This window comes from Dermacentor albipictus, chromosome 8, assembly GCF_038994185.2.
Source record: "Dermacentor albipictus isolate Rhodes 1998 colony chromosome 8, USDA_Dalb.pri_finalv2, whole genome shotgun sequence".
In the NCBI taxonomy this organism is placed as follows: domain Eukaryota; kingdom Metazoa; phylum Arthropoda; class Arachnida; order Ixodida; family Ixodidae; genus Dermacentor; species Dermacentor albipictus.
In genome coordinates this window covers 106,780,303-106,806,970 of record NC_091828.1, presented here as the reverse complement: position 1 = coordinate 106,806,970, position 26,668 = coordinate 106,780,303, and the positions used below count along the sequence as shown (strand labels likewise).

At 44.5% G+C, this 26,668-nt stretch overlaps 1 protein-coding gene across 4 annotated transcripts in view; it reads left to right on the top strand.

The window, feature by feature from the left end:
* Positions 1 to 25,933, top strand: part of LOC139048955 (uncharacterized) — a 67,882-nt gene extending 41,949 nt beyond the window's left edge. For 3 of the 4 annotated variants that reach the window (XM_070523954.1, XM_070523955.1, XM_070523957.1), the window contains one exon: positions 9,845 to 10,111. In XM_070523954.1, coding sequence (XP_070380055.1) covers positions 9,845 to 10,045 — 201 coding nt within the window. In that variant the 3' untranslated portion in view covers positions 10,046 to 10,111. Of the gene's footprint in view, positions 1 to 9,844; positions 10,112 to 22,634 lie in introns of those variants that run through there. The other variant, XM_070523956.1, reaches the window with a different exon arrangement.
* Positions 25,934 to 26,668: the final 735 nt, after the last annotated feature.

Sequence of the window (26,668 nt, the reverse complement as noted above, 5' to 3'; positions counted from 1 at the left end):
CTCGGTGGTGGGTGGCCATCATCGCCGCCAAAATTTTCAATGCTATATGGCAAGCAACTTTCCTCCACTACCTGATCACTCCATGAAGAGGGGGCGTACCGATGAAACATTCACGTTCTTCATGCAACCAAAACAATCTTTTCCCCAAGTACCTCGTTGTATATAGTCAGCACCTGGGAAGACGTCTCTAGACTTCCTATTGATGACGCCGTGGCATATCTGACAGCATTTATTCTTCATGCGGCCTCACTATGTATCCCTGAATCAAATGGATCGCCCTCCAGACGACGTGTTCCCTGGTGGAATGCGGAGTGTAAGGAAGCTCGTAGAAATCAAAATAAGGCTTAGAGCCACCTTCGCGAATCTCCAACTGCCGAGAACCTGATCAATTTCAACAAAATAAGGTCACTAGGTAGAAGAACACGCCACCGTGCTAAACGGGAAAGTTGGGAAAAATACATCAGTAGTGTCAATTCATATACAGACGAACGGAAAGTCTGGAATAGGGTGAACAAAATAAAAGGCCGCCAAACTCATCCTCTACCTTTAGTAAACAAACAAGGAGACACTATTGAGGACCAAGCTGATTCTCTAGGGGCACATTTTCAGTACATTTCCAGTTCATCCCATTACTCTGATACATTCCTAAGATGTCAGCGACAAGCGGAACGACAGCCTCTGGATCAGAGAGGAAATAAAAATGAATCTTACAACCAACCATTTAACAAGGTGGACCATAGAGAAAGAAATTTCAACAAGAGCGGACACTCCCATAGAGCCCAGCGGCCGAATTGACTGTAGCGCACCAAGCGGATGTTGTTGACTCCTTCCGGTTTCGGTTTTGGGCGCGCGCGTTTTGAACACCAGTTGGTACAGGCCGCGCCGGCTCCGCTGCTCGGCGCGGCATTCATTTTTTTCGCTTGTGCTGAAACTCGCGTGGCCTTGGCATGGAATCGTTTCATTATTAAGTAGAAATGATTGCGATTGACCTTTACAAGACTGCGCCGAATGTGTCAGCTGCAATTTCATCAAGAAAAAGAAACACGTCTTCTGAAATGATTACATGTTTATTTTGCTCTATATAAATGCTCGTTCTGGGCTTCTGCATTCATCCAAAGTTGTGGCACCAGGTAAGCAGCAGTCGTTGCCGTACGATGCTCCACCGGATTCCATCAGCTGAAAGAAAGTAAATTACAAGCATGCATCATTTCGGTATATTGACCTAACAGGAGTATTGCGTGTGGAGGCGAAACATGCGTAAGTGGTGAATGAGTGGCATTACAGATAAATTCACTTTTAGGTACATTTCGCAGCAAAGACTCCTCCGAAACAATGCCATAAATCTGAACATCCGTTTTTCAAGCACCCCTCCTTTCCCGGGCATTATTTCCTGCACTTTAAGTGCACAAATACGCGGGTGACTGCGCGTTTCTGCGCGTTTCCCAAACAACTTGGCCTCAGTCGACACGATGGTACGCCAAGTACACAAAGGTGGCTACAACACAGGCTCAGCCAGACCATGTTACGCGCTCACATAATGCCTTCTAATCGCACTAAAGTCAGACTCGTGGGTGCAAAGCCTGTTTTCAATCGCTCAGAACACATAAATGTCATGTTCTTGAGCTCCTCCGTGTTATCTTTTACGCGTCCTGCCGGCGCATGCAACACTCCCGTGTTATCAGTCTCGGCAATCGCTCGTCGCGTTTTTGAGAAGCGTGAGTACCGAAGTAAGGTATATGTTGTTGCAGGTCTATAAAATGCGTCACAAACTTGTCCTACTAAAATTCAGTACACGCAAAACTAACTCACTATGGCCGGCTTGCTTTTTTGCTAACAGCTTCACAACCCCACGCGCGGCGAGCAAGCCTCGAGATATCCCAAAAGGTTACCAAATAAATTACAATACTTTTTCGGGTCAGAGAATGCACCTGAACCAGTAAGATTCAGTACACGCGAAACTAACGGCGGCACACAGCCGAGCTGCTTTTCGCTAACTGCGTCAATTAGCCGGGCGCGGCAACCATGCTTCTAAACTACCCCAAATATAACGACGTTAGTTACAATAATGTTGGGGGCCACAGAATGCGCCAAAACTTGTCTATTTTAGGCGCTACGACGTAGTGCACGCATATACACGCGCAAATGCGTCACACAGCCGAGCCGGTTTTCCCTTACTGCGTGAATAAGCCGGGCGCGGCAAGCGTGCCTAAAAACTACCGAAATAAGTTACAGTAATGTTGAGGCTCATAGAAAGCGTCGCAAACATCTCCCAGAACGGGGCATTAACTCAATTTAACTGCGCCAGGACGGCGGTGCTGTTTTTCGCTAACTGCGCCACTCGCACTAAGCCTAAATGTGATTAAAATGAGCCGCACACTGTCAAACACAATTTCTCACCTTGCCGTAGTCCAGTAGTGCAGCGGTGCCGTGTCGAAATGCAGACAACACGCAAGAGAAGCATAGAGGAGGCCGGGAGCCCAATAAAATGGGCTGTATCCAAAACAAACGGGTCGCCGAGCACGCGAGCTTCTCACGTACGACCATCCTCGCTCACTCCTGCGGCTTGTCTGGCGCATGACGTATGCACACGCGTCTGGCGGGCCGCTAACTTGTTGCTAGGCAACGCAACAAAAAGTTGCAACTATAAGTTCATTTACACGCAAAACTTTTCCACTTTTAGTGGGAAGGAATAAAAAAAATGAAACGTTGTCTGGAAGTTTATTTCACATTCTTTTTTTCTGATGCTCGCGTCAACTAACGGCTGTTGTTGAAACTAGGCGTGACGTGTTTCCTGTTGCCAGTTTTTGAAGAGTGTCCCCTCTTGTTGAATTTCTTTCTCTGTGGGTGGACTTTCAGGCTGCACTGAACTGTTGCCATAAATCGGCTCCTGGAGGCAATCGAATAGTTTGAGATGATCGAATACCTACACTCAAAAACACACAAAACACTACTATCACTCTTTAATGCCATATTCTCTGCAAGTTATATTCCATCTGCCTGGAAGCAATCAGTCGTAATCCCTATTCTCAAAGAGGGCTAGGATTCGACTTCGGCCAGCAGCTACAGGCGTATAGCCCTGATAAGCTGCCTATGCAAACTCTTTGAGAAAATGGTAAACAGACGCCTAATTCATTATCTTGAAAGCAACAAAATACTAGACCCCCTGCAGTGTTCAGTTCAGTTCAGTTCAGTTCAGTTTTATTCCTTAAAGGCCCCCATTTCAGGGGGTGTTACATAAGGGGTGGGATTACATTTGTAGTGAGAAAAACAAACAGCGATGGTGATTTAACATTGAAGGTGATCTGTTACGCGTTCTTGAAAAGCAGGTGTTGAAGCGATGGCGACGATGTCATGGGGTAGGCCGTTCCAGTCCGTGGCTGCTCGAAGAAATAATGAAGCTGAAAACGTAGTAGTACGTGATAGTGGGCGGGCAACTTGAAGGGGATGACTGGTGCGGTGAGATATGCGTGATGCGGCGGCGATATACGGTTCTTGATTGAGAGGAGAATAAAAGAATTTGTGATAAAGGGTGAGGCTAGCAATGCGACGACGAAAAGAGAGGGGTGGCAGTCCGGATGTAGCTTTCAAGGATGAAACACTGACGTCATATGAGTATGAGGAATGAATGAATCGGGCAGCACGATTCTGCACAGCTTCCAATGCGGTGATTAGATATGCTTGATGTGGGCTCCAGATGGGGGATGCATATTCTAATTTGGGTCTTATAAGTGATTTATACGCGAGCAATTTAACATGTGGTGGGGCAAGACGAAGGTGGCGTTTTAGAAAACCGAGTGTTTTGTTTGATGCTGAAATGATGTTACCGACGTGAACCTGCCATGATAGATTAGAAGAGAGGGTGACTCCTAGATATTTATATGATTGTACTTGCTCAATCTGTGTGTTAGAAATTAAATATTGAAAGAGATATGGATTGGGACGACGAGTGAAGGACATGAGTTTACATTTACTAGGATTGAGGGACATTAGCCAATTATTACACCAATTTAGTACGCTGTTAAGCTCTGTCTGAAGAGTGTATTGATCGTGACAGTTATTAATGGTGCGGTAAATAACACAATCATCTGCGAAAATTCGAATACTACAGGAAACATGCAGGGGCAAGTCGTTAATATATATTAGGAATAGGAGGGGACCGAGGACAGAACCTTGTGGGACGCCTGAAGTAACCGGGAGAGATGTAGAGAGATGGCCGTTAAGATAGACAGACTGAGAACGGTTAGTTAGGAATTCTTCAATCCATTTGAGAATATTAGGGGGTAGGTTCAGCTTTGAGAGTTTTAGCAATAGCCGGCGGTGGGGAACCTTGTCAAAAGCTTTAGCGAAATCAAGAAAGATGGTGTCGGTCTGCATATTACGGTCTAGATTAGTGTGCAAGTCGTGAAGGAAAAGCGCTAGTTGGGTTTCGCAAGAGAGGCCCCTACGAAACCCATGTTGTGAAGGGTGAAAAAAATGGTTTCGGTCCAAGAAGTTTATGATTTGTGAGTAAATGACATGTTCCATGATTTTACAGGGCACACTAGTCAATGAAATGGGGCGGTAATTCAACGGCGAGTCTCTGTTACCTGATTTGTAGACTGGAACGACCTTCCCCGTTTTCCAATCAAGAGGCAAAATTCCTGAGGAGAGTGACTGTGAGAAAATGAGACATAAATATGATGCGCAAATTGATTCCACATTTTTCAATAGTTTTGAATTAATCAGGTCCATACCAGCTGATGATGAAAGTTTCATATTATGAATTATGGATGAAATGCCTTCTTCGACGAACGTGACTGCCGGCATGGGGGTATCCAAGTTAAAGGGTGGTAATTGTGAAGGTGCGTCGAGTTCGGTAGTGAACACAGATGCGAATGCATGGTTAAATATTTCTGCGCAGTCGTGGTCAGTCACCGCTTCATGTGAATAATTCGTTAGTTTAATATCGGGAGGATGTGTTGGGTTTAAAACTTGCCAGAATTGCTTGGGGTTTCTTATAAGTAAGTTAGGTAAGTCATTATGATAAAATGAGTACTTGGCGTTACGAACAGAAAGTAGGTATGATTTTTCGGCCTCGAAGTATTTTCCCCATGCGGCAGGCGTGTCGTTTCGTTTGGCGGTACGAAACAATCGTTTCTTTTTGTTTTCGAGTCGTTTTAAGTGCTGGGTAAACCATGGTTTATTGCGATTAGTATGAAAGGTAATCCTTGGTACGAACATATTAGTGAGATGATTTAATTTGTTCTTGAATATCAGCCAGTTTTCATGAATTGAGCGAGTGTGAAATGCGGATACGTATTCAGGAAAAAAGGTGTTAAGTTCTTCAGTTATTGCATTATAGTTACCCTTATCGTAGAGTTGTATCGTTTTATCGGATGTCTGTTTTTGAGTCGAGGTAAATGAGAATAAAGCATGCATGACTTTGTGATCGCTGATTTCAGGAAGGTAACTGATGGATGATACATTCTCGGGGCTGCTTGTTAGTATCAGGTCAAGCGTGTTTGCTGATTCTCGTGAGACACGGGTTGGTTGGGAAATTAATTGAGTGAGGTTAAAATTTAAACAGACATCGATGAAGTTCTTCTCCTCTGCATGACACGTTATTGTGGAACTAGCTATGTTCTGCCAATCAATATCCGGGTAATTAAAATCACCAAAAAGAAGAATACGGGCATTTGGATATGTGCGGACAAGTTTATGAAGGATGTTGTTCAGATGACGTGGGAAGTCTGGATTAGTCTGGGGGGGCCTGTAGCAAACGCCAAGCAGAACTGTTACGGGGGGAGCGCAGCAGATGAGCCATATGGCTTCAATGTCGGATGCGACGTCAACAACAGAGCATGATATGCCTCGATGAATGGCAATGAGAACACCGCCCCCCCGTTTGTATTAGGGAGGGTATTAGGGAGGGTAGATCTACGACAGATCACCTTGTCCTCATGGAGGCGAATATCCGAGACGCCTTCGTGCACAAGCAGTTTTTATTAGCGGTATTTTTAGATATGGCAAAGGCATACGACACAACTTGGCGTTTTGGAATTTTTCGTGATCTGGCTGGTGTGGGTGTCAGAGGCAATCTCTTGAACCTGATTCAAAGCTACCTCTTCAATCGTACGTTCCGTGTGAGGGTTGGTAAAGTGTTATCTCGTCCATTTACGCAGGAAACAGGTGTGCCACAAGGTGGTGTGCTGAACTGCACCCTATTCATCGTAAAAATGAATTCCCCCTGTAGGGTCATACCACGAACAATGTTTTATTCAGTGTATGTGGACGACGTACAGATAGTACTTAAATCATGCTGTATTTCTATCTGTGAGTGACATGTACAGCTTGGCCTAAACAAAATATCTAAGTGGGGCTGACGAGAATGGATTTAAGTTAAACCACCAAAAAAGCATGTGCGTTCTATTCGCTAAAAAGAGAGGTATATTACCTGACCCTGCTGTCCATCTTAATGGACAGCGGCTAGCGGTCAGCCACGAACATAAATTTTTAGGAATCATCTTAGACTCGAAACCAGCATTTATCCCTCACCTTAGGTATCTGAGAGCGAGATGTCTGAAGACAATGAATTTACTGAAGCTCTTGTCCCGCACATCTTGGGGAAGTGACAGGAGATGCCTTTTGAGCCTCTACAAAAGCCTTATACAGTCCCGCCTCGACTTTGGAGCTATAGTATATAGCTCTGCTGCACCTAGTGCTTTAAAGATGCTAGATCCCATTCACCACTTGGGTATACGCCTGGCTACAGGCGCTTTTAGGACAAGTCTCGTAGAACACCTGTATGTGGAGTGTAATGAATGGTCATTACATCTCCAAAGGACATATTTAACTTTTTCCTATGCTCTCAAGGTTTAATCAGACGTGCAGCATCCATGTCACTCATCTATTCATGACGTGTCATACAGCCAGTCTATTTCGTAACCGCCCAGCTATTAGAGCTCCGTTGAACCTTCGTTTGATAACACTGGCTGAAGAAACAGGTGTCTCAGTCCCAGAGAATGTCCTAATGGCACCCACTTGCCTGCTCCCACCGTGGGAATGGCAGACCATTGAATGCGACATCTCTTTCGTAGAAATATCTAAGCAGGCACCAGAAACATATTTTCGTGAACTTCAGGAAAAGTACTCCTGTACAGAATACTATACAGACACTTCCAAGTCCTCTAAGGGAGTTTCCTACGCAGCTCTGGGACCTTCATTTTCAGTATCTGGGGCACTAAATCCTCACACAAGTGTATCTACAGCGGAAGCCTACGCTATACTCTCGGCTATTCAAAACATGAGGCTCACAAACCTTGCTAGGGCTCTTGTGTTTACAGATTTATTAAGTGTAGTCAGGGCCTTGCTTATTCCAAGAAAATATAAGAACTCAGTTTTTAGTCAGCTGTACAGTCTGTTGTGCTCCCTATATATGTGCAATCAAGTGGTTGTCATATGCTGGGTACCTGGTCACAAAGGTATAAAAGGCAACGAAGCTGCTGACGAATGCGCTAGGTCAGTAACTTTTAGCGACACAGATGGAAATATCCCCATCCCTGCCACAGACCTAAAGCCTTTTCTACGCCGAAAATTGACGAATCATTGGCAAGGCGAGTGGGATACACAAGCAATTAATAAGCTTCGCATAATAGAACCAAAACTGGGGAACTGAATATGTGGGAAAACAGCACGGTACAAGGAACTACTTCTTTGCCGATTAAGGACAGGACACACATAGAGTACTCACTCTTATCTCTTCACTGGGGGCGATCCTCCAACTTGTATCAAGTGCGGCAATAGTCTCACAGTCCTCCATGTTCTTATTCAGTGCCCTGCAATAGAAACAGAGAGGAAAAAGTATTTCCCTTCTGCATATCGCGAAAATACACCTCTTCACCCTGCATTTTTTTTTAGCGATGAACCGTTTTTCAATCTGCAAATAGTTTTAGATTGTTTAGCCGAAACCTACACCCTGAAAATCATTTGGCCAAGCAATTTTTAGCACACGACTAACAGCCCTGCATTCAAGGGCTCTCAGAATTCTGGTGTCACCGTTATGTTTTGTTGCATCATGTTTTCAACGAAAGCCCATTGTCATAGCCCACATCACTACCCAGTCAGCGTCATTATTTTAGCACCTATATATTCAACGCCACTTACAGCGGCATTTTTTAGGCCCTTTTACAGCCATATCACATCTACGATGAGGAATTCATTGTGCACGTCTTCCATAATACAGCGTTAACACCACTTGTCGTGGCACTCTTTGGCCAAACCTGGCCCTTGCGTCATAAAACACCACACGTCATCATCATCGTCATCCTGTCAGCCTTCTGTGTTTGTAAGGGGAAGCCTTCTTTGCCTCCTATTTTTATTGTAAAAATGAATTTAGCTAGGCTTAGTGGTGTTTGTTATGATGGCTGGCCACAAGGTTTATGCAAGCAAACAGTCAAGCCAATCTATTTAGCAGCATTGTGGTAGGGAGCCATATCATTTGTGGTGGTTGGTGAGCCTTAGCGGACATTTTTCTGTTTCTTTTTGTCATTGCTTGTGCTATAAAACATGCTTACTTGTTTAAAACAGTGTTTTGTCTCTTAGCTGTCTTTCACAGCGGTGCCCTATTTGATCCGTGAAAACTGTTTTCCAGCATCTCGGAAATCCTCAAAAATTCAAACTTGCAAACTGTAAACTGAATTTTCAGTGGACAGAATCGATTTACAGCCAAAGGGAATATACACTCGACTCTCGTTAATTCAGTCTTGGTTAACTCAGCTTTTCTCTCCATTAGAACGCGCTACAAGGTCCCGAAGAGAAACCGTACATTACTGTAGAACAAAAGCTCGTTTAGTTTGAACGCAAAAGCCTGCTGCTTCGGTTAATTCGACCCCTGTTGGTGCCCCCTTATGCACACAGCAGCTGCTAAGGCATGAAAAACTAAGAAATTCAGCAGACGACACTACTGCTTTCGTAAGTGTGAAGCTGTTTCACTTTATGTTGTATTTAGCTTTACTTTCAGACCTTTAGCTTTCCTTTCATTTCAACACTGAGACAACGTTTAAACATGTCAGCACTCCTTGGTGCATGTCGGATAAGTTGCACGTTGAGAGAACTGAGCAGAAAGACAGCGCAGACTGGTGCTTGAAAATATCCGTCAAACCGGCCACGCGGTTTAATCAGGTGAAGTGAATCCGGTCTCGAAAACCGGTTATCTGGTTATGGATTTCAAGAAACGGATCTTCAGGATATCCGGTTTAAATAACCGGTGAGCTGGATATCCGAATATTGGGACACAGCAATTCAAAAAAGGAAAAGTAAGGAGGTTAACTAGAACAGATATTGCATTTGCACGAGCAGTTGCAAAAATGAGTACAAATATAAGAAAACAAGAGAGAAGGAGATGTAATTTCGGCACAAGTACACGAAAACAAATATCTGGCTATCCGAATATACGGATACTATTAACCGAATAACCGGTCACTCCGGTTATCTGGCTTTCAAATTCGAATAACCGGATAACCATTATTTCTGCAAAACCGGCTTGATATTGCAGCACTGGTGCAGACTGCCTTGGGCAATGAAAAAAAAATATTTGAATTCATTCATTTTGCTACTGTTTGTTAACTCAACCTTTCAGATAATTGCAGCCTTGTGGTCCAACGAGGACCAAATTAATGAGAGTCTGTTGTAGTTTCATCTAACGAAAAATTGAGCCCTTTGGTACCGCTTACTCTTCTTGCTTAACTGATCTTTCTGAATTACCGGAGTTCAAACTGTCACGAATCAATGGCGTATGCAAGTTGACAATGCGCACTCTTCCAGGCCCGCTGCAACCTTGCACCGCAAAAGTTTTCTCGTTCCGCAGGCTGAACAAGGAGCCGCGCACTCGAGCGCCTGGAGTTCTCTGGAGGAGCTCCCACTGACGCAGGATTCGGCGCAACTCGAGGTCTGCGTCGAGCAGCTGCGCGATGTTGTCGGCGAGGCGGTGCCTCGCGAGGCGCTCGTGCAAGTCAGCCTCGCAGCCGACTACGACGTCAACCGAGCCCTCAATTTCTTCTTTGCCTGAGGAAGAAAAAGAAAGAGCGAGGATGGGCCGTATAGCAGCAATGAGGAAAAGAAAAAGAAGCGAGTTCCGGGGGGGGGGGGGGGGGGGAGCGAGGGAGGGGCGGAGGGCTGGTATATTGTAGACCGAAGATGCTGGCACGAGAACTAGTTTCGTAACCTCATATTGCAGCATTCAGCAACGTTGTGTCGATGCAAGAGAAAGTGTCACCGTAATAGCAATGCGTTGCATGGTGAGCTGTTTGCATTTACGAGGTCTGTTAGAAAAGTATCTGACCTTTTGCTGAAGAAGAAAAACTGGCATAACTGGAGTGTTGGAAACCTAATCACCCCGACAGTAGTCTATTTGGGACTCCACACACTTCTCCCAGCGATGCTGCCATTGTTGGATGCATTCCGAGGAGGCCTCTTTCGGAGTGGAGTTTAGCGCAGCTGTCGTTGCAGTCATAATGACCTCTCTTGTCTGAAATCGCGCTCTTTTCAATGGCCTCTTGATTTTGGAAAACAGCCAGAAGTCGCAGGGGGCCATATCGGGAGAGTAAGGGGCTCGTTGAACTACAGGAGTCTGGTTTTTCACCAAAAAAGTCTGAATCAAGTGCGAGGAATGTGCAGGAGCATTGTCGTGATGGATGCGCCAATTTCCTGTTGACCACAACTCCGGTCTCTTGCGCCACACATCATCACGTAGGCGACGGAGGACATCCCTGTAGTACTCTTTGGTGATTGTTCGACCCTGTGGTGTGTACTCGTGGTGTACCACACCGCGGGAGTCGAAGAAAGCAGTCAGCATCGCTTTGACGTTGCTGCTCACTTGGCGGGCCGCCCTTCTTTGGTCTTGGTGACGGGGAATGCTTCCACTGCGACGACTGGGATTTGGTTTCCGGGTCGTACCTGTACACCCAAGACTCGTCACCAGTGATTATGGTGTTCATGAAGTCGGGGTCACTGTTTGTAGAATCCAGCAAGTCCCGTGAGACATCAACACGAAGTTGCTTTTGCTCCACCGTGAGCAGCTTCAGCACGAATTTCGCCGCGACTCTCTTCATGGCCAAATCTTCGCTTATAATGGAATGTGCAGAAGAAGTGCTGATGCCCACCTCTTCCGCAATTTCTCGGATAGTCACACGACGGTCCCGTATCACCACAGGGCTCACTTCGGCAATGGTCTGGTCATTTCAGCATGTTGATAGCCGACCGGAGTGTGGCTCGCTCTCCACCGGTGTGAGGCCGTCTTTAAACCGGTTGTACCACTCCTTAATCTGTGTGCTGCTCATATCATCATCACCGAAAACCGTCTGGATCTTCCGAATGGTTTCCACTTGGCTGTCACTCACTTTGTGGCAAAAATTTGATGCAGTAGCGCTGCTCCAGTCGTTCCGGCATTTTTTTTTTTGCAATAAAAAAAAAACCGACGAGAGCACTGCGCACTACCTCACTCAAACGCTGCATCCCACCTACTGATGCTATCGGCAGGTGGAAAAAAATTTGCGCGTGCGCACGAAGGTTTAAGGTCGGCTGATGCAAGCGCGCTTGTTTTATATCCATCAGGTGTTCGCAAGAGAATAAGGTCGGATACTTTTCTAACAGACCTCGTATGATTGCACTTGCTTGGACAAAAGTTTGCATGGGGGTTTATGACTTGCTTTCGTTTATTAGCAGGTATCTTGAATTCCAAATCCACGTGTTAATGTTGTTGTCGAAGGATACAGTCACACCTATTGCTTCACCCTTTCTTTTTCTATGTTGGCAAGTTTGTGACATGTTGACGGTATATGGCCGGTTAAAATTAAGTTGTCATGAGATGGCTGTGCAAGCATTTTGTTTTGAAAAGGCCTGAGCTCCCTGGCGTCGAAGTCAAGATCTTCAGTCGAAGGAGCTCACCTGCTGCAGGCAACAAATGTACGAGCTCGTCTCTCTGAGAAAGCAGTTGAATTTCCTATTGCTAGAATGTTGTAACCTTAAAATAAGTTCTCTTCTAGCTTTTTTTTTTTTGCAAGTTTTGGAAGGCATTGTCGCAGTGGAAGAAAGATGAGGAATTGTCAAAAGGACCACTGCTCATATAGCACGTGACATCTGGCGAATCTCCGCAGATCCGCGCAGTTGGTATGCACTCACTTTAATTTGCCCATGGTTGGTTGTACATGCAACAATATGATGTGCAAGTACAACGTGGGAACTGGAATGCTGGTAATGATTGCACTGCATACTAAAGCAGTGGTTTAATTAAGTGACGCTCTGTATCCTTCCTCGGTGGGCATCATCAAATTGGCTTAATCTAGCATGTGCTCTTTGTGCAGACTAACATGAAGGCATTGTTCATTCTCTGCCTTAACGTACAGTGTACTTTTTGCTGCTCTTTGGAAAGAAAGAAAATGGAAGGATGAAAAAGAAAGAAAGACAAAGACAGCATTTCATACACGAGCACTGCCTTAGTAACAAAGAACGTGTGCTTTCTTGCTGTGAGAATAAGTGCAGTGCCAACTGACGGGCGTGATTGCAGAAGACTTGTTGAGACGCTCTGGCAGATTTTGGGTGATTGGGACTCGTTGGTGTTGTGTGTGCAGATTTTGTAGTGCATAATGCAAGGCCAAAAAGGACCGTAAACAACCTGACCTAGCGCTAGGAATGCTAAGTATTTTCGATCCCTAACTTTCAGGCATATTGCTTCCAGTGGACATAATTAGCTAAGCTAGCAATCGGAACATCCGATGAGTCACTCCTGCAAGTCATCACTGCATGTCCTGCCAGGCCACCCAAAATTGAATGTATCCCTCTAAAGTGATCGACCAAGGATAAGGCTGAAATGTTCAAATGCCATCTGCCATCAATTTTTGTCTTCACCGAATTTTTGTCTTCACCGGGACTCGCCAGACATTGATATTCAAAGAGCTGCGAGAAATTGATTTATTTGTTCGTTGATTGATTGATTTTAAGATCTCAAACCTACACCGCGGCAGCAGGGGAACCAGTTTAGCATTGACCTCCTGGGGTCCTCTAATGTTAATCTAAAGCTAAGTACACGGGCATTCTTGCATGTCATCGCAAAACGCCACCGGGAGTCAAACACATGGCCTCATGCTACCACATTGGGTCTCGAAAGATAAGTTTACGGTATTGTTAACAATCGCAACAAAGCATGGGAGCTTGGGACCATAATGTTGTTGGCTATATCACTGACTGCCTTGTCTTCACTTAGCAAATAACGCTAGTTCATAGTTTGACACAACGGCAAGTTCATTGAAACTGAAAACTCTAAATCAGAGGAGCAAAATAGAGTGACAGCTTGCTCTTAAAGGGTTCCTGAAACGGTTTGGACATATTTTGTAGACGCATAGAGTACAGCTACAGTTAATTGTTCGCACCACAATTTGTGCGAAGCATCTCATATTAAGAGAGCTACGGACAGTTACAAGTTACCCTCCTCCATAGCCATGCATTTTCTCCTCACGTCGTTCGCCGAGTGATCGACGCTAAGCTCCGCCTTCGCTGCCTCTGCATCGTGATGGCACGTCGTGTCGTCTATTTCCGGTTGACTAAGAGCGAGCGAGCAAAGCCTCTCCAGCCTCTCCGCTAGCCATCTGGCAGTTTTTTAGGTTTTTTTTTAATGAGAGGGTAGTAAATGCCTCAGGGCATACAGGGGTATCGGATGGGGGTGAATAAGGATGTATAAATGAATGAAAAAAGATCTGCTGATCTAATGAAGTCCAAGAGGGATTGATAATGTGGTCCCTGCGTCCAAGCAATGTAATCGCTTGGATTAGTATGCGGCGAGAGTCCCGCTGCTGCGAGGTGCCAAAGCCTCGTCGGTTTCAGTGCAGGGCAAACCCACAGCAGGTGGTGGATGTCGGCTTCAGCATTTCGCGACTTGCAGAGTGGACACTCAGGGCGAGGATATAACGGGCCAAAGTGCAACCACTTCCTAGTCACAGCAGGAGTGAGGGCAACCCCGACCCTGATCCTCCGAAGCGCAACCTCCTCTGGCAATTGACCCGAAGCAAGAGCTATCGACACAGCGTGTGTTGCGAGCATTCCTGTCACAGCGCCGAGCGTGTCCGGTGTTCCGATAATCACCAGCGAGATGGGAATTTTTATGGATGGAAGGAGGCATAAACTGAACCTAATGAAGGAGCTTTAGCGTAGATCTATTTGAGCAGCCTGATTGGTCCGCATGGTCGAGCCACCTGGTCGCTAGCGCAGAGCTTAACCAGCCAAACCAAGCTAAAACATTTTAAACATTTACAAAAACAACGTGTTCGCAATTAACTACTACACCCCTGCGAAAAATTTACAGCAACAGCAGCACAGAATCACTTTGTTACTGCTACTGTGTTTGGTTTAACCAGATCCACTTATATTGAAGGCAGTGGCAATAACAAAGCACAGTGCAATGGTGAGCAGAGGGACACAACACGCCAGATTGACACAGCATCGAGTGCAATCGAAATGGCAAGGAGGAAAGGGTAATGGGGGCGTGAAAGGGAAAGCACTTGATTGCCTATAACTCCCCACACATTAGGCGCATTAAGAAATGTTTTTGTTCAAAAAGACACCCCGCAATTCCGGACACATTGAACGCCTTTGTTAAAATGTGTCACAGGGAAGTCCTCTGTTAAGAAAACTTCTTGAATCATTGATGGTTAGGCCTTGTTTGCCACCTCCACTGGCTGTTCTTGGTCCTTGCATTAGGCTCCACAAAATCTGCAAGATGTTTTTGTGTGAACACATATGTTGTTACCCTTGCATAAGGCCTTGCTGTTGTGTGTCTGTCTGAGAAATATTGTGTGTCGAAGAAATATCGTGCGACACTGTCGTGCTGCCATCGTTCAGCACATTCTCTTCGTCGGCCTCGTTCAAGGCCATGGCGCGTATAGGAAGAAACAGTTCAAAAGATTTTCGTAATCCTTGTTGAGAATGCCGATAATGTGGTGCACGCATTTGTACCACATCGTGTCGACAAGCAACATTTCTGTGTGACTCGGGTGATTGCGGCATGTGTGTGACTGTTGTTGCGCGCTGCTTGGGATGTCGGGCGTTATCGTACATTTCATGTGCGCCTGCTGCGAGTGTTGTCGTGCATTTTCATGAATCGCTACGGTCGATGCCCTGCGTTTCGCATTTGACTTCTCTTCAGCGAGAGGAACGACGTTAGGAATGTTGGGAATTTGAAAGGTGTGTCTTTCATACACGCTGCGCTCTGTAAGCAACATTGTACGCTATCAGATGCGAGCGCTTTGTGATGTGTGCTTGAGAACTTGAGCTTTTTTGAGCAGTGTCTGGACTCGCTCCTACTAGAAATGTCTACTGGCATTGTGCGCATGTAACTGCATCGAGTAACCTGGCTTTCATGCACCTAGCTGATGGTGTGTCACTGTTCAAAAAGCCTGTGGGCCTAAGTCAGTGCATTGTTTCAAATGGTCACTGCTTTAGGCTTGCAATTTTGTCAACCATATTCTAGTGCATTGTTTATGCAACCCTCATTATAGCAAATTATCGCTAATGGCTTGAACAAGGGCAGATCCTGAAGTGACGTCTTGGGAGCTGGATATCAAGTGTGGTAGTACTAGTAACATTGTTTCGTTCGACTAAGGCATTTGCCACTTTTGTACGCGATCCTCTTCTGCGTATTCCTGTCGACATATGGAGAAAAAGAAAGAAGGCTTACGTGTGTTGGTAATTGTGTGCCAAGGACACAATTTTGATGTGCATCTAGTCGTCTTTGATGGAGCATGAACCAAGTTTGTTGCCGAGAGTGCAATTGTAGTGAGCAAGGAAACATTGCAATTGTGGCGACAGGTGCCAGAGACGTGTATGTGTGCCTGGGTGCATGGTTTACTGAAAACTCGTCTACATGAGCCGTCTTTTTATGAGTGTAGCTCTTGATGAAGCACTCAAGAGATTATGTAGCCTGATCCGAGTCTCCTCGTTCGCATAGCTCCTTTTACCACTTTTACTCACCTCACACTGCGCTACGTTGTTAAGCCCTGTCGCTGCGACTTTCTTGTTTGATTCAGTGTATAGTCAGACATGCATGAGTCTGTTTTGCATGCATATTGCATACATGGATGTTGACTGCATTCTTAACCAAGAGTCATCGTTGGGCTTGTCTGTGAGACATGACAAAAGTTGCGCCGTATTGTTAAGAGAAGCACACAAGTGTGCTCTTCTGTTGTGTCATCTACGTTCATGTACCCTCGTCTCGAAGTGCTCCTACAGTCATATATAGCCGACTCGTGTTGATTCAAACCCACAGGGACGTTTTATATTTCTTCGATTTGAGGAAGTTGAAAAAAATGTGTTATGAAGTAGAGTTTCAGGTTATTGCAAGCATATGCGACTCTGTACGTGAATCTCTGGCATTAAAATTGCAACAGTCCCATAGAACTCATGCGCAGAACCGCTGCTGAACTGGCGCACCTGACCAGGTCGGGGGTGGTGCATTGTAGTGGCAACTGCCAGCGCATGCAGCACCCCAACTTGTGCAGTTTGGCAGTTTGTGCAGCTTAGGAACGTTATCTCATCAGTCGTTAATGATCTTGCTGTTCCGCCCTCACAAAGCCAAAAGGTTTGAACTAATTGATAGGCTTTCTCGTTGCTAAAAGCAGCATCAGTATGCGCTAAACACATTTCACTAGCCAGAACTGGTGAGCCTTGTTTCAGTCAACAGGAATAGCAAGCCAGCTGAGTTTGAATCATCATGAGTCGACTGTAATTGCCATCCTTACCAAGTGCTTGTGAATTCACTGTGCTGCTGCTAGTCGCTGCGCTCCGATTCAATTTTTTTTGTCTTTACACTTCTCCTAGTAAGCCCCGTGAAGAGCTGATTGAATTTGTGTGCTGAGTGGAGTTTGTCTGCATGGTAGAACTTCATTGTATTTGGTAAATGACTTAATTGTATTTGGTAAACGACTTAATTGTATTTGGTGAACATTGAAGCTAAGGAGCTGCACAGTGTGTTCTGGCTTGGGCTAGTCGACATGGGCTTGAGGTGGGACCTTGCCATAGCAGGCCATGTCTGGCATGATAATACATTTGTTATAAGCATCTTTTCGACGCCGATGTTGGCGAGAAACATTGTATATTCACTTCGTTAGGTCAGATAATTTGCTTGTGTCTGTGTCATGCTGTACCGAGGTGCGATTGCACTTGCGGTTTGCCTAGCGCTAGAATGCGCACGAAGGACTGCAGGCAGCAATTCAGGAACAAGCTTCCAGTGGTTTCATTTTGCTGGTGAAAAGGCGTTTCACTAGTGCTTATGCTTATCGTTTGTCCCGAGTGCCATAACATGAAAGCCGTCTTGAAGGGGGAACCCTGTGTTAGCTCTACCTTGTCAGGAAAGAAAATGGATTACCCTGTACGTGCAACATGTTACATCACCTCTGTATGAGTGTTCTGAGGAATGACTGTTCTGCTGTTAGGTTATATGTAATGTTCTTCGGAGGTACCTTGACAACACTCTCTTCAGAGTTTTGCGCGTTTTCTTTTTCCTTTTGTTTTTGAGATGTGCCACTTTAGTTTTGTGATGAAGACACAGGACACTACTTCGGTATTTTTCCACCCATCAGAATAAAGTTGAACTTAACCAGCGTGATAAGCATGGAGACAGACAATCTAAACTTACTTTTCACTTGCCCAATAGAGTAGCTTGAAAGTAGAGCTTAAACTTGCATTTCTGTCTCCAGTCTGTCGTTTACTTCCACATGCTAGAAAGCTATGAAGAACCACCTTCCTTTGCTTTATTAAAACAGAAGGCTCACAATAGCCATCAAACGACAAACCACTTATTGTGTAGTCTTCCAGTTCCGTGTGACATAGCAAAGATTGGCTAATTTATGACGTTTATCTTCTCTACGCTGCCATGCCTTGTAGTGGTCCGGTAAACCATTCTGTTGACTATAAACAGTGAACATCCTGCCCATCTGCGCTTTTCTCATATGATATGCTCAGGAAAGCCATGCCATCTTCACTAAATTCCTTTGATTGTATTTCACTTTAGCAGACTGTCTTAGAGGCCTCTTAATGTTAAAGCTGAAGTCCCACCATGTCTGTGTGTGGTCAGTTAACTAGCTATAATTTATGAAAACATAGCTTTCTATGCTTTATGCCAAAGAGACCAGTTTAACATGTGCATCTTGAGGTCATGCTTCCCTATCATGATGCCCATTCTGTTTCAGTCCACGCTTTTAGCCAAAGATATCAGTTTAACTTATCTCTTGAAGATGCGCTTCACTGTCGTGATAACCTAATTGTCTTACACACCCTTAAATGGGAGTTTGTTCAAGGGCATTGAAAACAATGGTGGGTCACAAAAGCCCTTTGGCCCTCTTTGCAAACAATCAAGTCTTTCCGTGTCAGCTGTTGTCATCTTGCTATAGCCAAAAGCTTGCTATGTTATGTAAATTGAGTTTATTTCTTTTGAGCCCATGTTTGGTGTCGCCATTCTTTCGAGAAGCTTAAATGACTCGCCTGTGTATGGCAAACAAGCATGTTTGGTCGGTTTTGTATTAGCTAGTGCTTTTACCCTGCAAGGCTGTCACAATAGCCATGTATCAACTGTATGCTCTTTAAGTTTGTTTTTTTCCCCTTGGGCATGTAACACAAGCATCCACTGGTTAGTTAAGTTTGCACTTTGTTATGGAGTAATGCGTCAGAGGCAGTGAGACCTAGTGAAAGTGCACTAAGCTTGACCCTTTGCGAGAGTTGGATTAGATTGGATTCTTAATTCATGCCTCGACATGTGCAGGCACATCATGACTAGGGGAAAAAATATAATGGAGCCTTGTAAGGTTTTGGCCCCCGCATGCTGCACCCTTCCACACATTACGGACTCGGCAGTTATGCCACTGACTTGCCTGCTTACTTGCATCAGCTTCCTGTAATGTTGCTCAATCCATGCAGCATCAGCACTTCGTTACTAACCTTATGTCGAAATATCCTTGTACTTAAGGCTGCCATATGACCTCAAATTTGGAGTAACCTACACTTAATAACTTTCTATGTGAGTAATAGCTTAGTTACATAGGCATGCTTATCACTGTTTTGCTGAACATTAGTTATGGCTCAAGACAGGCATAGGCCTAGCTACATATTAGGTCTGACAACAGTTGTATAAGCGTAGCAGCTGCACATATATATAAATGCAGTCTGTCAACTAAACCTCGTTGCTGCGTGTACCAGTGGGCTTAGATTGTTCACTGTAGCTTAGTGGGACTGCGGTAGGCCTAACTGTGGTTCACCTCAACAGTGGTTCACCTGCCTCATGTACTCGGGCGAAACTTTTATTCAAAAGGCAGTGGACAGAGTTAGGCATGCAAATGCAACAAGCTGGATCCATTATACGAAAGAGTTCGGCAGACGACACTTGGATGAGTGTGCAAGTCTTGCACTACTCCCATCACTTCTGCCTCTTTTCTCCACGCCGAAGTGGTAATGACTTGCCTGTTGACGTTTGTGTGACTGTGTTAAAAATTGAAAGGCACACACATGCGTGCACCAGAAATGTTGACATGCTGATAATTAGTAGTAGGCTGTGGTGACTCCGTGGTTGTTTTTTTTTCTCGTTTTTTTTTCTCCATTTCCACAGATGTTTCTGCATGTCCTGCTAGTGTCAGTCTTAAAACACTAAACTCGGCGATCGTACATGTGTGCCACTAAGTCAAGGCTTGTGATCCGCCTTTCATTGTGACCGAGAGCTAGCCTGTTAAGCTTTGATCTAACGCTTAGCTATAACGCTTGGTGCATAAGTTAGTGCATAACATAATGTATGCACGTCGACGAGAGCCTGCCTTTGCATGCGACGTATGCCCATTGTAGCTCGTTGGCGGTCATCATCGAAACCTCAGGTCCCAGCTCTATTGTGTTATTCGTTTTTTTTTTTCTCATTCAGATTCTGCAGTGTTTGTTAATGGCACCATACTCCTACAGATTGTCTTTTGCGAGACAAACACGCTATCGAATGCTGTCAAAGCTGAGATCAAGATTTTTTCTTTGTTCCCAAACTTTTTTTTTTCTTCATCGTTGAGAGTGTTAAGTTTATGCCCTTCGAAGGGAGATGCATTCCAGTTTATGTAATGCGAACCTTTTAGGGTCACATTCATCCAGATTTTACGGGCCGAAGTCACGACCTCTTACAGCGCCCGACATTAGCATGGTGTTAGCCTTTTGTAGTAAGAGAGGAAACTTGGATGCTAGACAATCTAGTGATGATGCAGCCGGGCTGACATCCTTGTTGACGAGATTTCGAATGCTGGTTGCACGGTGGACCGATGTCAAAGAGGCCCGATGCCTGTGACGAGCGAGTCCCTCGAATGCGGTTGCGCCTATTTTTTAGACAAGAAACAGGTTACTGAGATCCCCTAAATGCACCTTTGTATGCGCATGGTAAAGTGATAACTTGAAATTGGAGGCACAGTGGAAATGGAACCCCGCAGCATGAAATACGTTTAAAAAAGACAACACTTTTACTTTCATCTTTTTCCTTCCTATGTTTGTCTTGTGAAATACAAGTAACGTTTTTCACGCTAACTTGTTCAGTACTTCCTTGCACATTAGCGATGTGCTCCAGCAATATGGCTTCTTTTATGTTGTAGCACATGAAGCTATGACATCCATTTGTGAAAGTTGGGCAGTTTAACGCGTAAAAAATTAGGCAGGCTCAGACGCTCTGGGGTTGTAAGCTATTCAGTGCGGTATTTCATGCAGGTAACCTTAAAAACTATGTTTATCTGCATCTTCTCGCTTATCTACATTTATCAGTGGATCTCTGTGGCTGTCAGCCGTCTTGCACCTTCTGTTTAACCTAGTATTTAATGCAATTTTAAAGAGACACTGGCCGTCTTGTCTCACCAAAGGTTGGTACATAGCAAAGAGAAATTCAGCTGTGCAGCTTATATACAAGCTTATCTACCGGAACTCGCAAGTTGTTTGTAGAGTTGGGAATGTCATACAATCATGCTTTGTTAGCTCAGATGAATAGCTAGTCATGATGAATAGCTAAAACTCAAAGGTTGAGTTCGATGGCACTGCAGACAATTTTGTCGTCTGAAATTTCATGAAATTGGTGCGTGGCTGTTATCGCAGAATTTGTAGCTTGCTCAGTGAGCCGGCAAATCTGAAGAGTCAAGTTTCATTAACTGGGTTTCAACTGATGAAACCTGGTTTGAAGGAAAGTCGAAGGGAGCCACATAATTATTTCACTAAATCGGGAATTATTCATTTAAATAGAAGAATTTTTAACGCCTGTGATTGCTTGTAATGTAGTAGCAGTTGTGTTTCGTTAAGCCAAGGTTGGATTTCGAAACACTACGTTTCTTTAATGGCAAGCCGGTTGCATCGGTCAGTTTTTCTTTACTGCGCCTGTCGCTTGATATACTGTAATAAATTATTGATACTAACTAAAGCTGAACAAACGAAACAGGTGGTAGTACTCACTATCTTTTCGTTTACAGCCTCCAGTAAGGTTAGAGCACCGGTAGCCAGGCACCGCTATTGCATTCCTGACCAAATCTGCGAGATGCCTGTCAGTGTTGGCATTCTTGTACTTATTTAGCGACAAACAGTTCTATATATATTTTACGTTAAGCTGCTTGTCTTCTTACGAAGTACTATATTCGTGCGATTCAGGAAGTCTGTGATTTATATTTGTTCTTTTTCCCCCAGCATTTTTGCTGGTGGCCACATAACTACGCTTATTTATTTTCCTGCATGTTTTTATAAAAGTTTTTTTTTATGTGCTAAGTTGTTGGAAGGTTGCTACACGGACAGCAGGCACGGGCCGACAGACGCATCTTGTCCCGCTTATCCTTGTTATCCTCTTATCCCGTCTGCCCCGTTACTTTGGCATGCGTGTCCGTTTACCCCCACCTTCCTGCATCCCATCTGTCCTTATTTGATCCTGTCCATGTATGCACGTCCGTTTGCGTCTGTCGTCCACGTAGCTGTTCCATATTTTGCTGTCGCATTATCCGAGGTGATCCAAGCGTAGAACATCAGAACGCAAAAATATATTAATTATAATTACTATTATAAACAGCATACACAGACAGGCCCAGGTGCGTGCGCAGGATGGTGTGTGCTGCCTGTACAGCATGAATCGCACTTGTCTGGAGCGGTCAAATGGTCAGCCGAGAGCCGTTCCAGCATTGCATAGCATCAGCTGCTGGTTTCAAGGTTTTGTTGGTTACGTGAGCATGGTAGTTTCCTACGTGGCACAGCCATGCATGGCCTTGTTGCAATGTTGGCCTGGAGTCATATCATATCACTGTACATTCCAGAGAAATGCATACATTCAAGAACGTGCAACACTATTCGTGTAACGTGCAGCCTGATCGGAAACGACACTTTCGGTACAGAATCGGCGACAACATTCAAGAAATTTCGAACACAGTATGGGCGTCTTGCAGTGAGTGATAAATCGATGACGGTGGTATTACGGTGAAAAACGGCCACCTTCATAAAACAAAGCAATGTGGACATAATAATTCCCTTTGATCTGTTCTGTCTAACGATCTGATCGCAAAGGACATCATGATTCTTTCCACACTTCCTCACTATCTCGGGCATCGTCATCGCTGAGATAAGCCGCTCTCTCTGCGCAGGTCCAGGCAGCATCGGAGCCACGGAGGAAATGCAAAAATAAGGAAGTGCGTAAAGAACCCTTCCATTATCCTTCCTCCATAGATCTTTTTCTCATGCGTTCGTGAATAAGTCGGCCACATGTCCAACCTTTTATTACAGGTTATATTATTTTGCGCCGTGTTGTCGCATGCTTCAGTTGTCTTGTACATTACGCATTTGAGTTCATGTTCATCTCTCATGCTTATACATTATATTTTGTTTTGCACTTTTTGTTCTAGTTTTCCCCAAATTGAGTGCTGCACTTTTCTTTTTCTTTGTACGCTGTTTGACTTGTCATGTGTGGAGAAAAATGATCGCCTAATTTTGAGAACTCTCTTGTCGTTAAAGCAGTGGGTAGAATCTGTTTTTTCATCCCTCTACCTTATTTTTCTTTTTCTTTTTTGGGGAATGTTGGGTCTGTCTCATGTTTTACACCTCTATATACACATATACACATAAATATATATATATATATATAATATGTTGCTGTTGTTGCTGTAGTTTATTGACATGCCGTTGCTGATGACTTCCCGTGCGATTTCGCGTTGCTGCTCGGGTCGTCGCTTTGTATCGCTTGCCTGTTCGTACTCGACCCTGTTGCGAGTGTTGACCTGGTGTGTCTGACAGACTTAGTGGCGTGTGCGCTCCGGTTTCTTGTGCAATATTTTAACGCATCTGGCACCTTCATACTTTTTCCTGCTACGTGACAACTTGCCAATGGAGGCAGAAGCTTGTGGACCACAGTAATCCAAAGCAGGCCAGTTATGTCTCATGAATGATGGCACACTGCTGTTGAATGTCTTTGTGATGAGCTGCTTGGGGCCTCCTTGTTATGCAGGTCACATCATTGTAGAGGTCATGCACTGCACAGCTCACCGTAGAACTGGGACAGAATTATTCTTTCGTTATACAGGTCATTTCATTTTAGAGGCGCTCAACTGTATTTGTTTTCTTTTTTTGCTTTTATTTGCAGTGGTATTTTGGAGTGGTTTATAGCTATGGTATTGTTTACTGGTCCTTTAGAATGTTCAGCGGTTCAAGCACGTTGATTGGCTCTCGTGGCAGCTTTTGCTTTCTGTCCCAACGGGGGGGGGTGCTGTGGACACCAAGCTGATGCATTGTGATGTACAATGAATGTGAGGGTCTCTGTGATGCCTTGTGGGTGCGTTTAGTCCCCCTTCGGCAATCACCCAGCACCCACCATTAGCGCCAAAAGCGTCTGCCACTGTGTGGACCAATTACCATGTTTGAATTGCTGAGCACTGTATTGTACAGTACGGTGCTTGGCTGTTGCTTGTAAAAGTGCTTTATTTGCTTGCAAGAAAGCTGTAGGCATCATTCGAATTATGCTGCGATTCTGTTTAAAGCTTGATTTCTTCTTTGTACACGGCGCATGTCTGTTTCTGAGTACAATGTAAAAAGAAGCCTACCCTTTGGTTTTCAGCAATCTGCAATGCTATAAGTAGATTAAAAGACACATGCAGATGAAGAAGCACACTATCAGTGCAGCAAAACCATGCCGTTTTGTCACGTTTCCTGAGCAAATATTCACAAACACAAATTGCAACCAACTCAAGCCACAGTTGTGGTTTTGAGAGACTGCATGCAGCAAGTGGGCTGCTGCATATAATGGCTGCATGTTGGCATACATAATGAAGCCTGTATTTGCATTCCTGTGTCCATTCCCCTTGTAGTTCCTGTGGTCCACAAGCTTTTGTACTCAAAAGTACATGACCCAGAACTGAAGACGTTTTTCAAAGCATTGCCACAGATACTGTGGTTGCAGAAGTTGAAACACTCTTTGTGCTGCTAGCGCTACTGATGCTAACTGTTTATGTGGGCTTTTGTTTTCTTACCCCATATGGTTACACAGCATGAAGCAGTGGAAATGCTATGTTGTTTATATTTGGGCAATCTTCAAAACAGTGAAAGGAAAATTTTTCACTCCAGCTTTGTTGAAGTGAGATCCGAAGCATTGGCTGTGTGGACCTTTAATGTTGCGTTTTGTTTGCAGGCCCTGCAAAATGTTGCCGAGTGTTTTGTTAGTTAGCGAGGTGTTTATGGTTCAGTCTAGAGTTTTTCATACCAAACTTTAACTAGAGGCAGACATGGCACTAGCGTCTATGCGCAGCGCCTGTGTAAGGCTTCGTCTAGCATAGAAATCAGGGTCAGTACATGGATCCCTCTAGACTTTGTTTCTTTAGCTTTGAAGAACCTTCTGGGTCCTTGTGTTAGCCTAACATCGTAGCCTTAAATCTGCCTAATCTACTCTCCACTTCGTACTGTCACTCTGTTTTCGAAACAGTACAAATTGAAATAACCTTTTAAGATGCCTGAAATAGCCCCTCCACGGGGAGTGTCATCGTCCAAAAGCCATCCAGGTCTAGCAACTTGCACAATCGGACATGTCGAGACATATTTATCCATTCTAAATCGCATGAGCGAATAGAATAAATGCAAGTGTAAAACATTCCACTGCTCTGAAGACATGTTGCACAACCAGCACGCAACACAGCTGAACCAGAAAGAATGATAAAAGCTGCACTTTGCTTTTCAGTTAAGCCATGAGAAATTGTAGAAAAATGCATGTACCATCAAACCTCCTTGTAAAGAAGTCACACGTAACATGAAAATACAATCGTTGTACCCAACATTCGTTATAAGCATATATTTGTTACATGATAACAGCTAGAAACTTAGTTGCTTCTTTACATCTGATAATTTGCTTTATCCATGTTTATTACATCATGGTTCACCTGTACTACCCATCATTCTCGTGCTTGTTGAACTGCAGTACTAGATTTCTCTCTAGTAATTTTAGCAGGGAACTATGGTTCATTTAACAGGAATGAACTTATGTCTTGCTTTTGCTTTTTTTTTTACTTAGCTTCATTGATAGAAGAAAATTAAGGTCAGTTTCTGTGCTTCGAAAGCGTTTCACGAAGTACCATTGAATGTCTTCTGAGAGTCGCATTTCACTGCTTCATGCAGCCCACGCCTAAATGGTACCACTGTACTTAGTGTGCCCGCCCGAGTCGTCGGCAGTGACTTTGGGCGATGTTTTCTTTTTTTAGATGTTTCACATCTCTGTACTCTGCCCCGACACTTTGACTGGTGCCGCCTTTCAAACGAGTTTGGCAAGGGTGTGTTGGAGTTGTCTCTGTATCTTTCTAGATGCCGAGTGTGATTTATACCACCACGCCCCCTGTGAGCAGGGTTGATCTGTTAACCCAACAACCCCCTTGAGAGGAGCTGGTAAATAAACGTACTGTGAAACTTTTCTCCTGTGAGAGCCTCATTTCTTATGTGCAACACAGCCCAAGGTCCAAGGATGTTGGACGTTCCAGAAAAAAATGTGAGCCCTGTTTGTCTAACAGATGAATGTGGTTGAAAGAATATTCTACGTCCAGCCACCATGGCCATGAGCGGCATTAGCTGACACTACCACGCTAGATGTAGCACGCATGCCCTAAATGGTTGACGGGAATGCCACCACTATAGCTCAACGGTAGATCGTCGCACACATATGTGTGTTAAATGCGGATTTGCCTCCCACCTGCGGCAAATTGTCTTTTCGTCCACTTTCGTTACCCCTTTTTAAAGATTATTTCTCCATAAATTTCTGCTATGCATTCACTGAGTTCATGAGAGTGGCTTGTTTTGCATGGGGGACGTCGTTTTCATGAATAAAGTTCAGTTGTTAGTCCAGCCACCTTCCTGTCTCTTTGTCTATGTCTGCCTCTCGATTTTTTCCTACTCTTAAAGTTTGCTGGCATTCTCCTAGCATTCACTGACTTCATTGTTCACTTGTTTGTTCCATACAAGTGAAGTTGCTGCACAAGTTATAACTAGGTGTGGCATTAACTCGGCAAATACCTACATCTTCTTGGCAGTAATGACAGTCATGACAGTGATGTGGCCAAGACTAGAAAACGTGTCTTTTGCAGTCTCCGCAATATATGCACTGTGCTAAGACAATCGCCGACAGATTGTCTCGGTTCAGGAATCGGCCTTT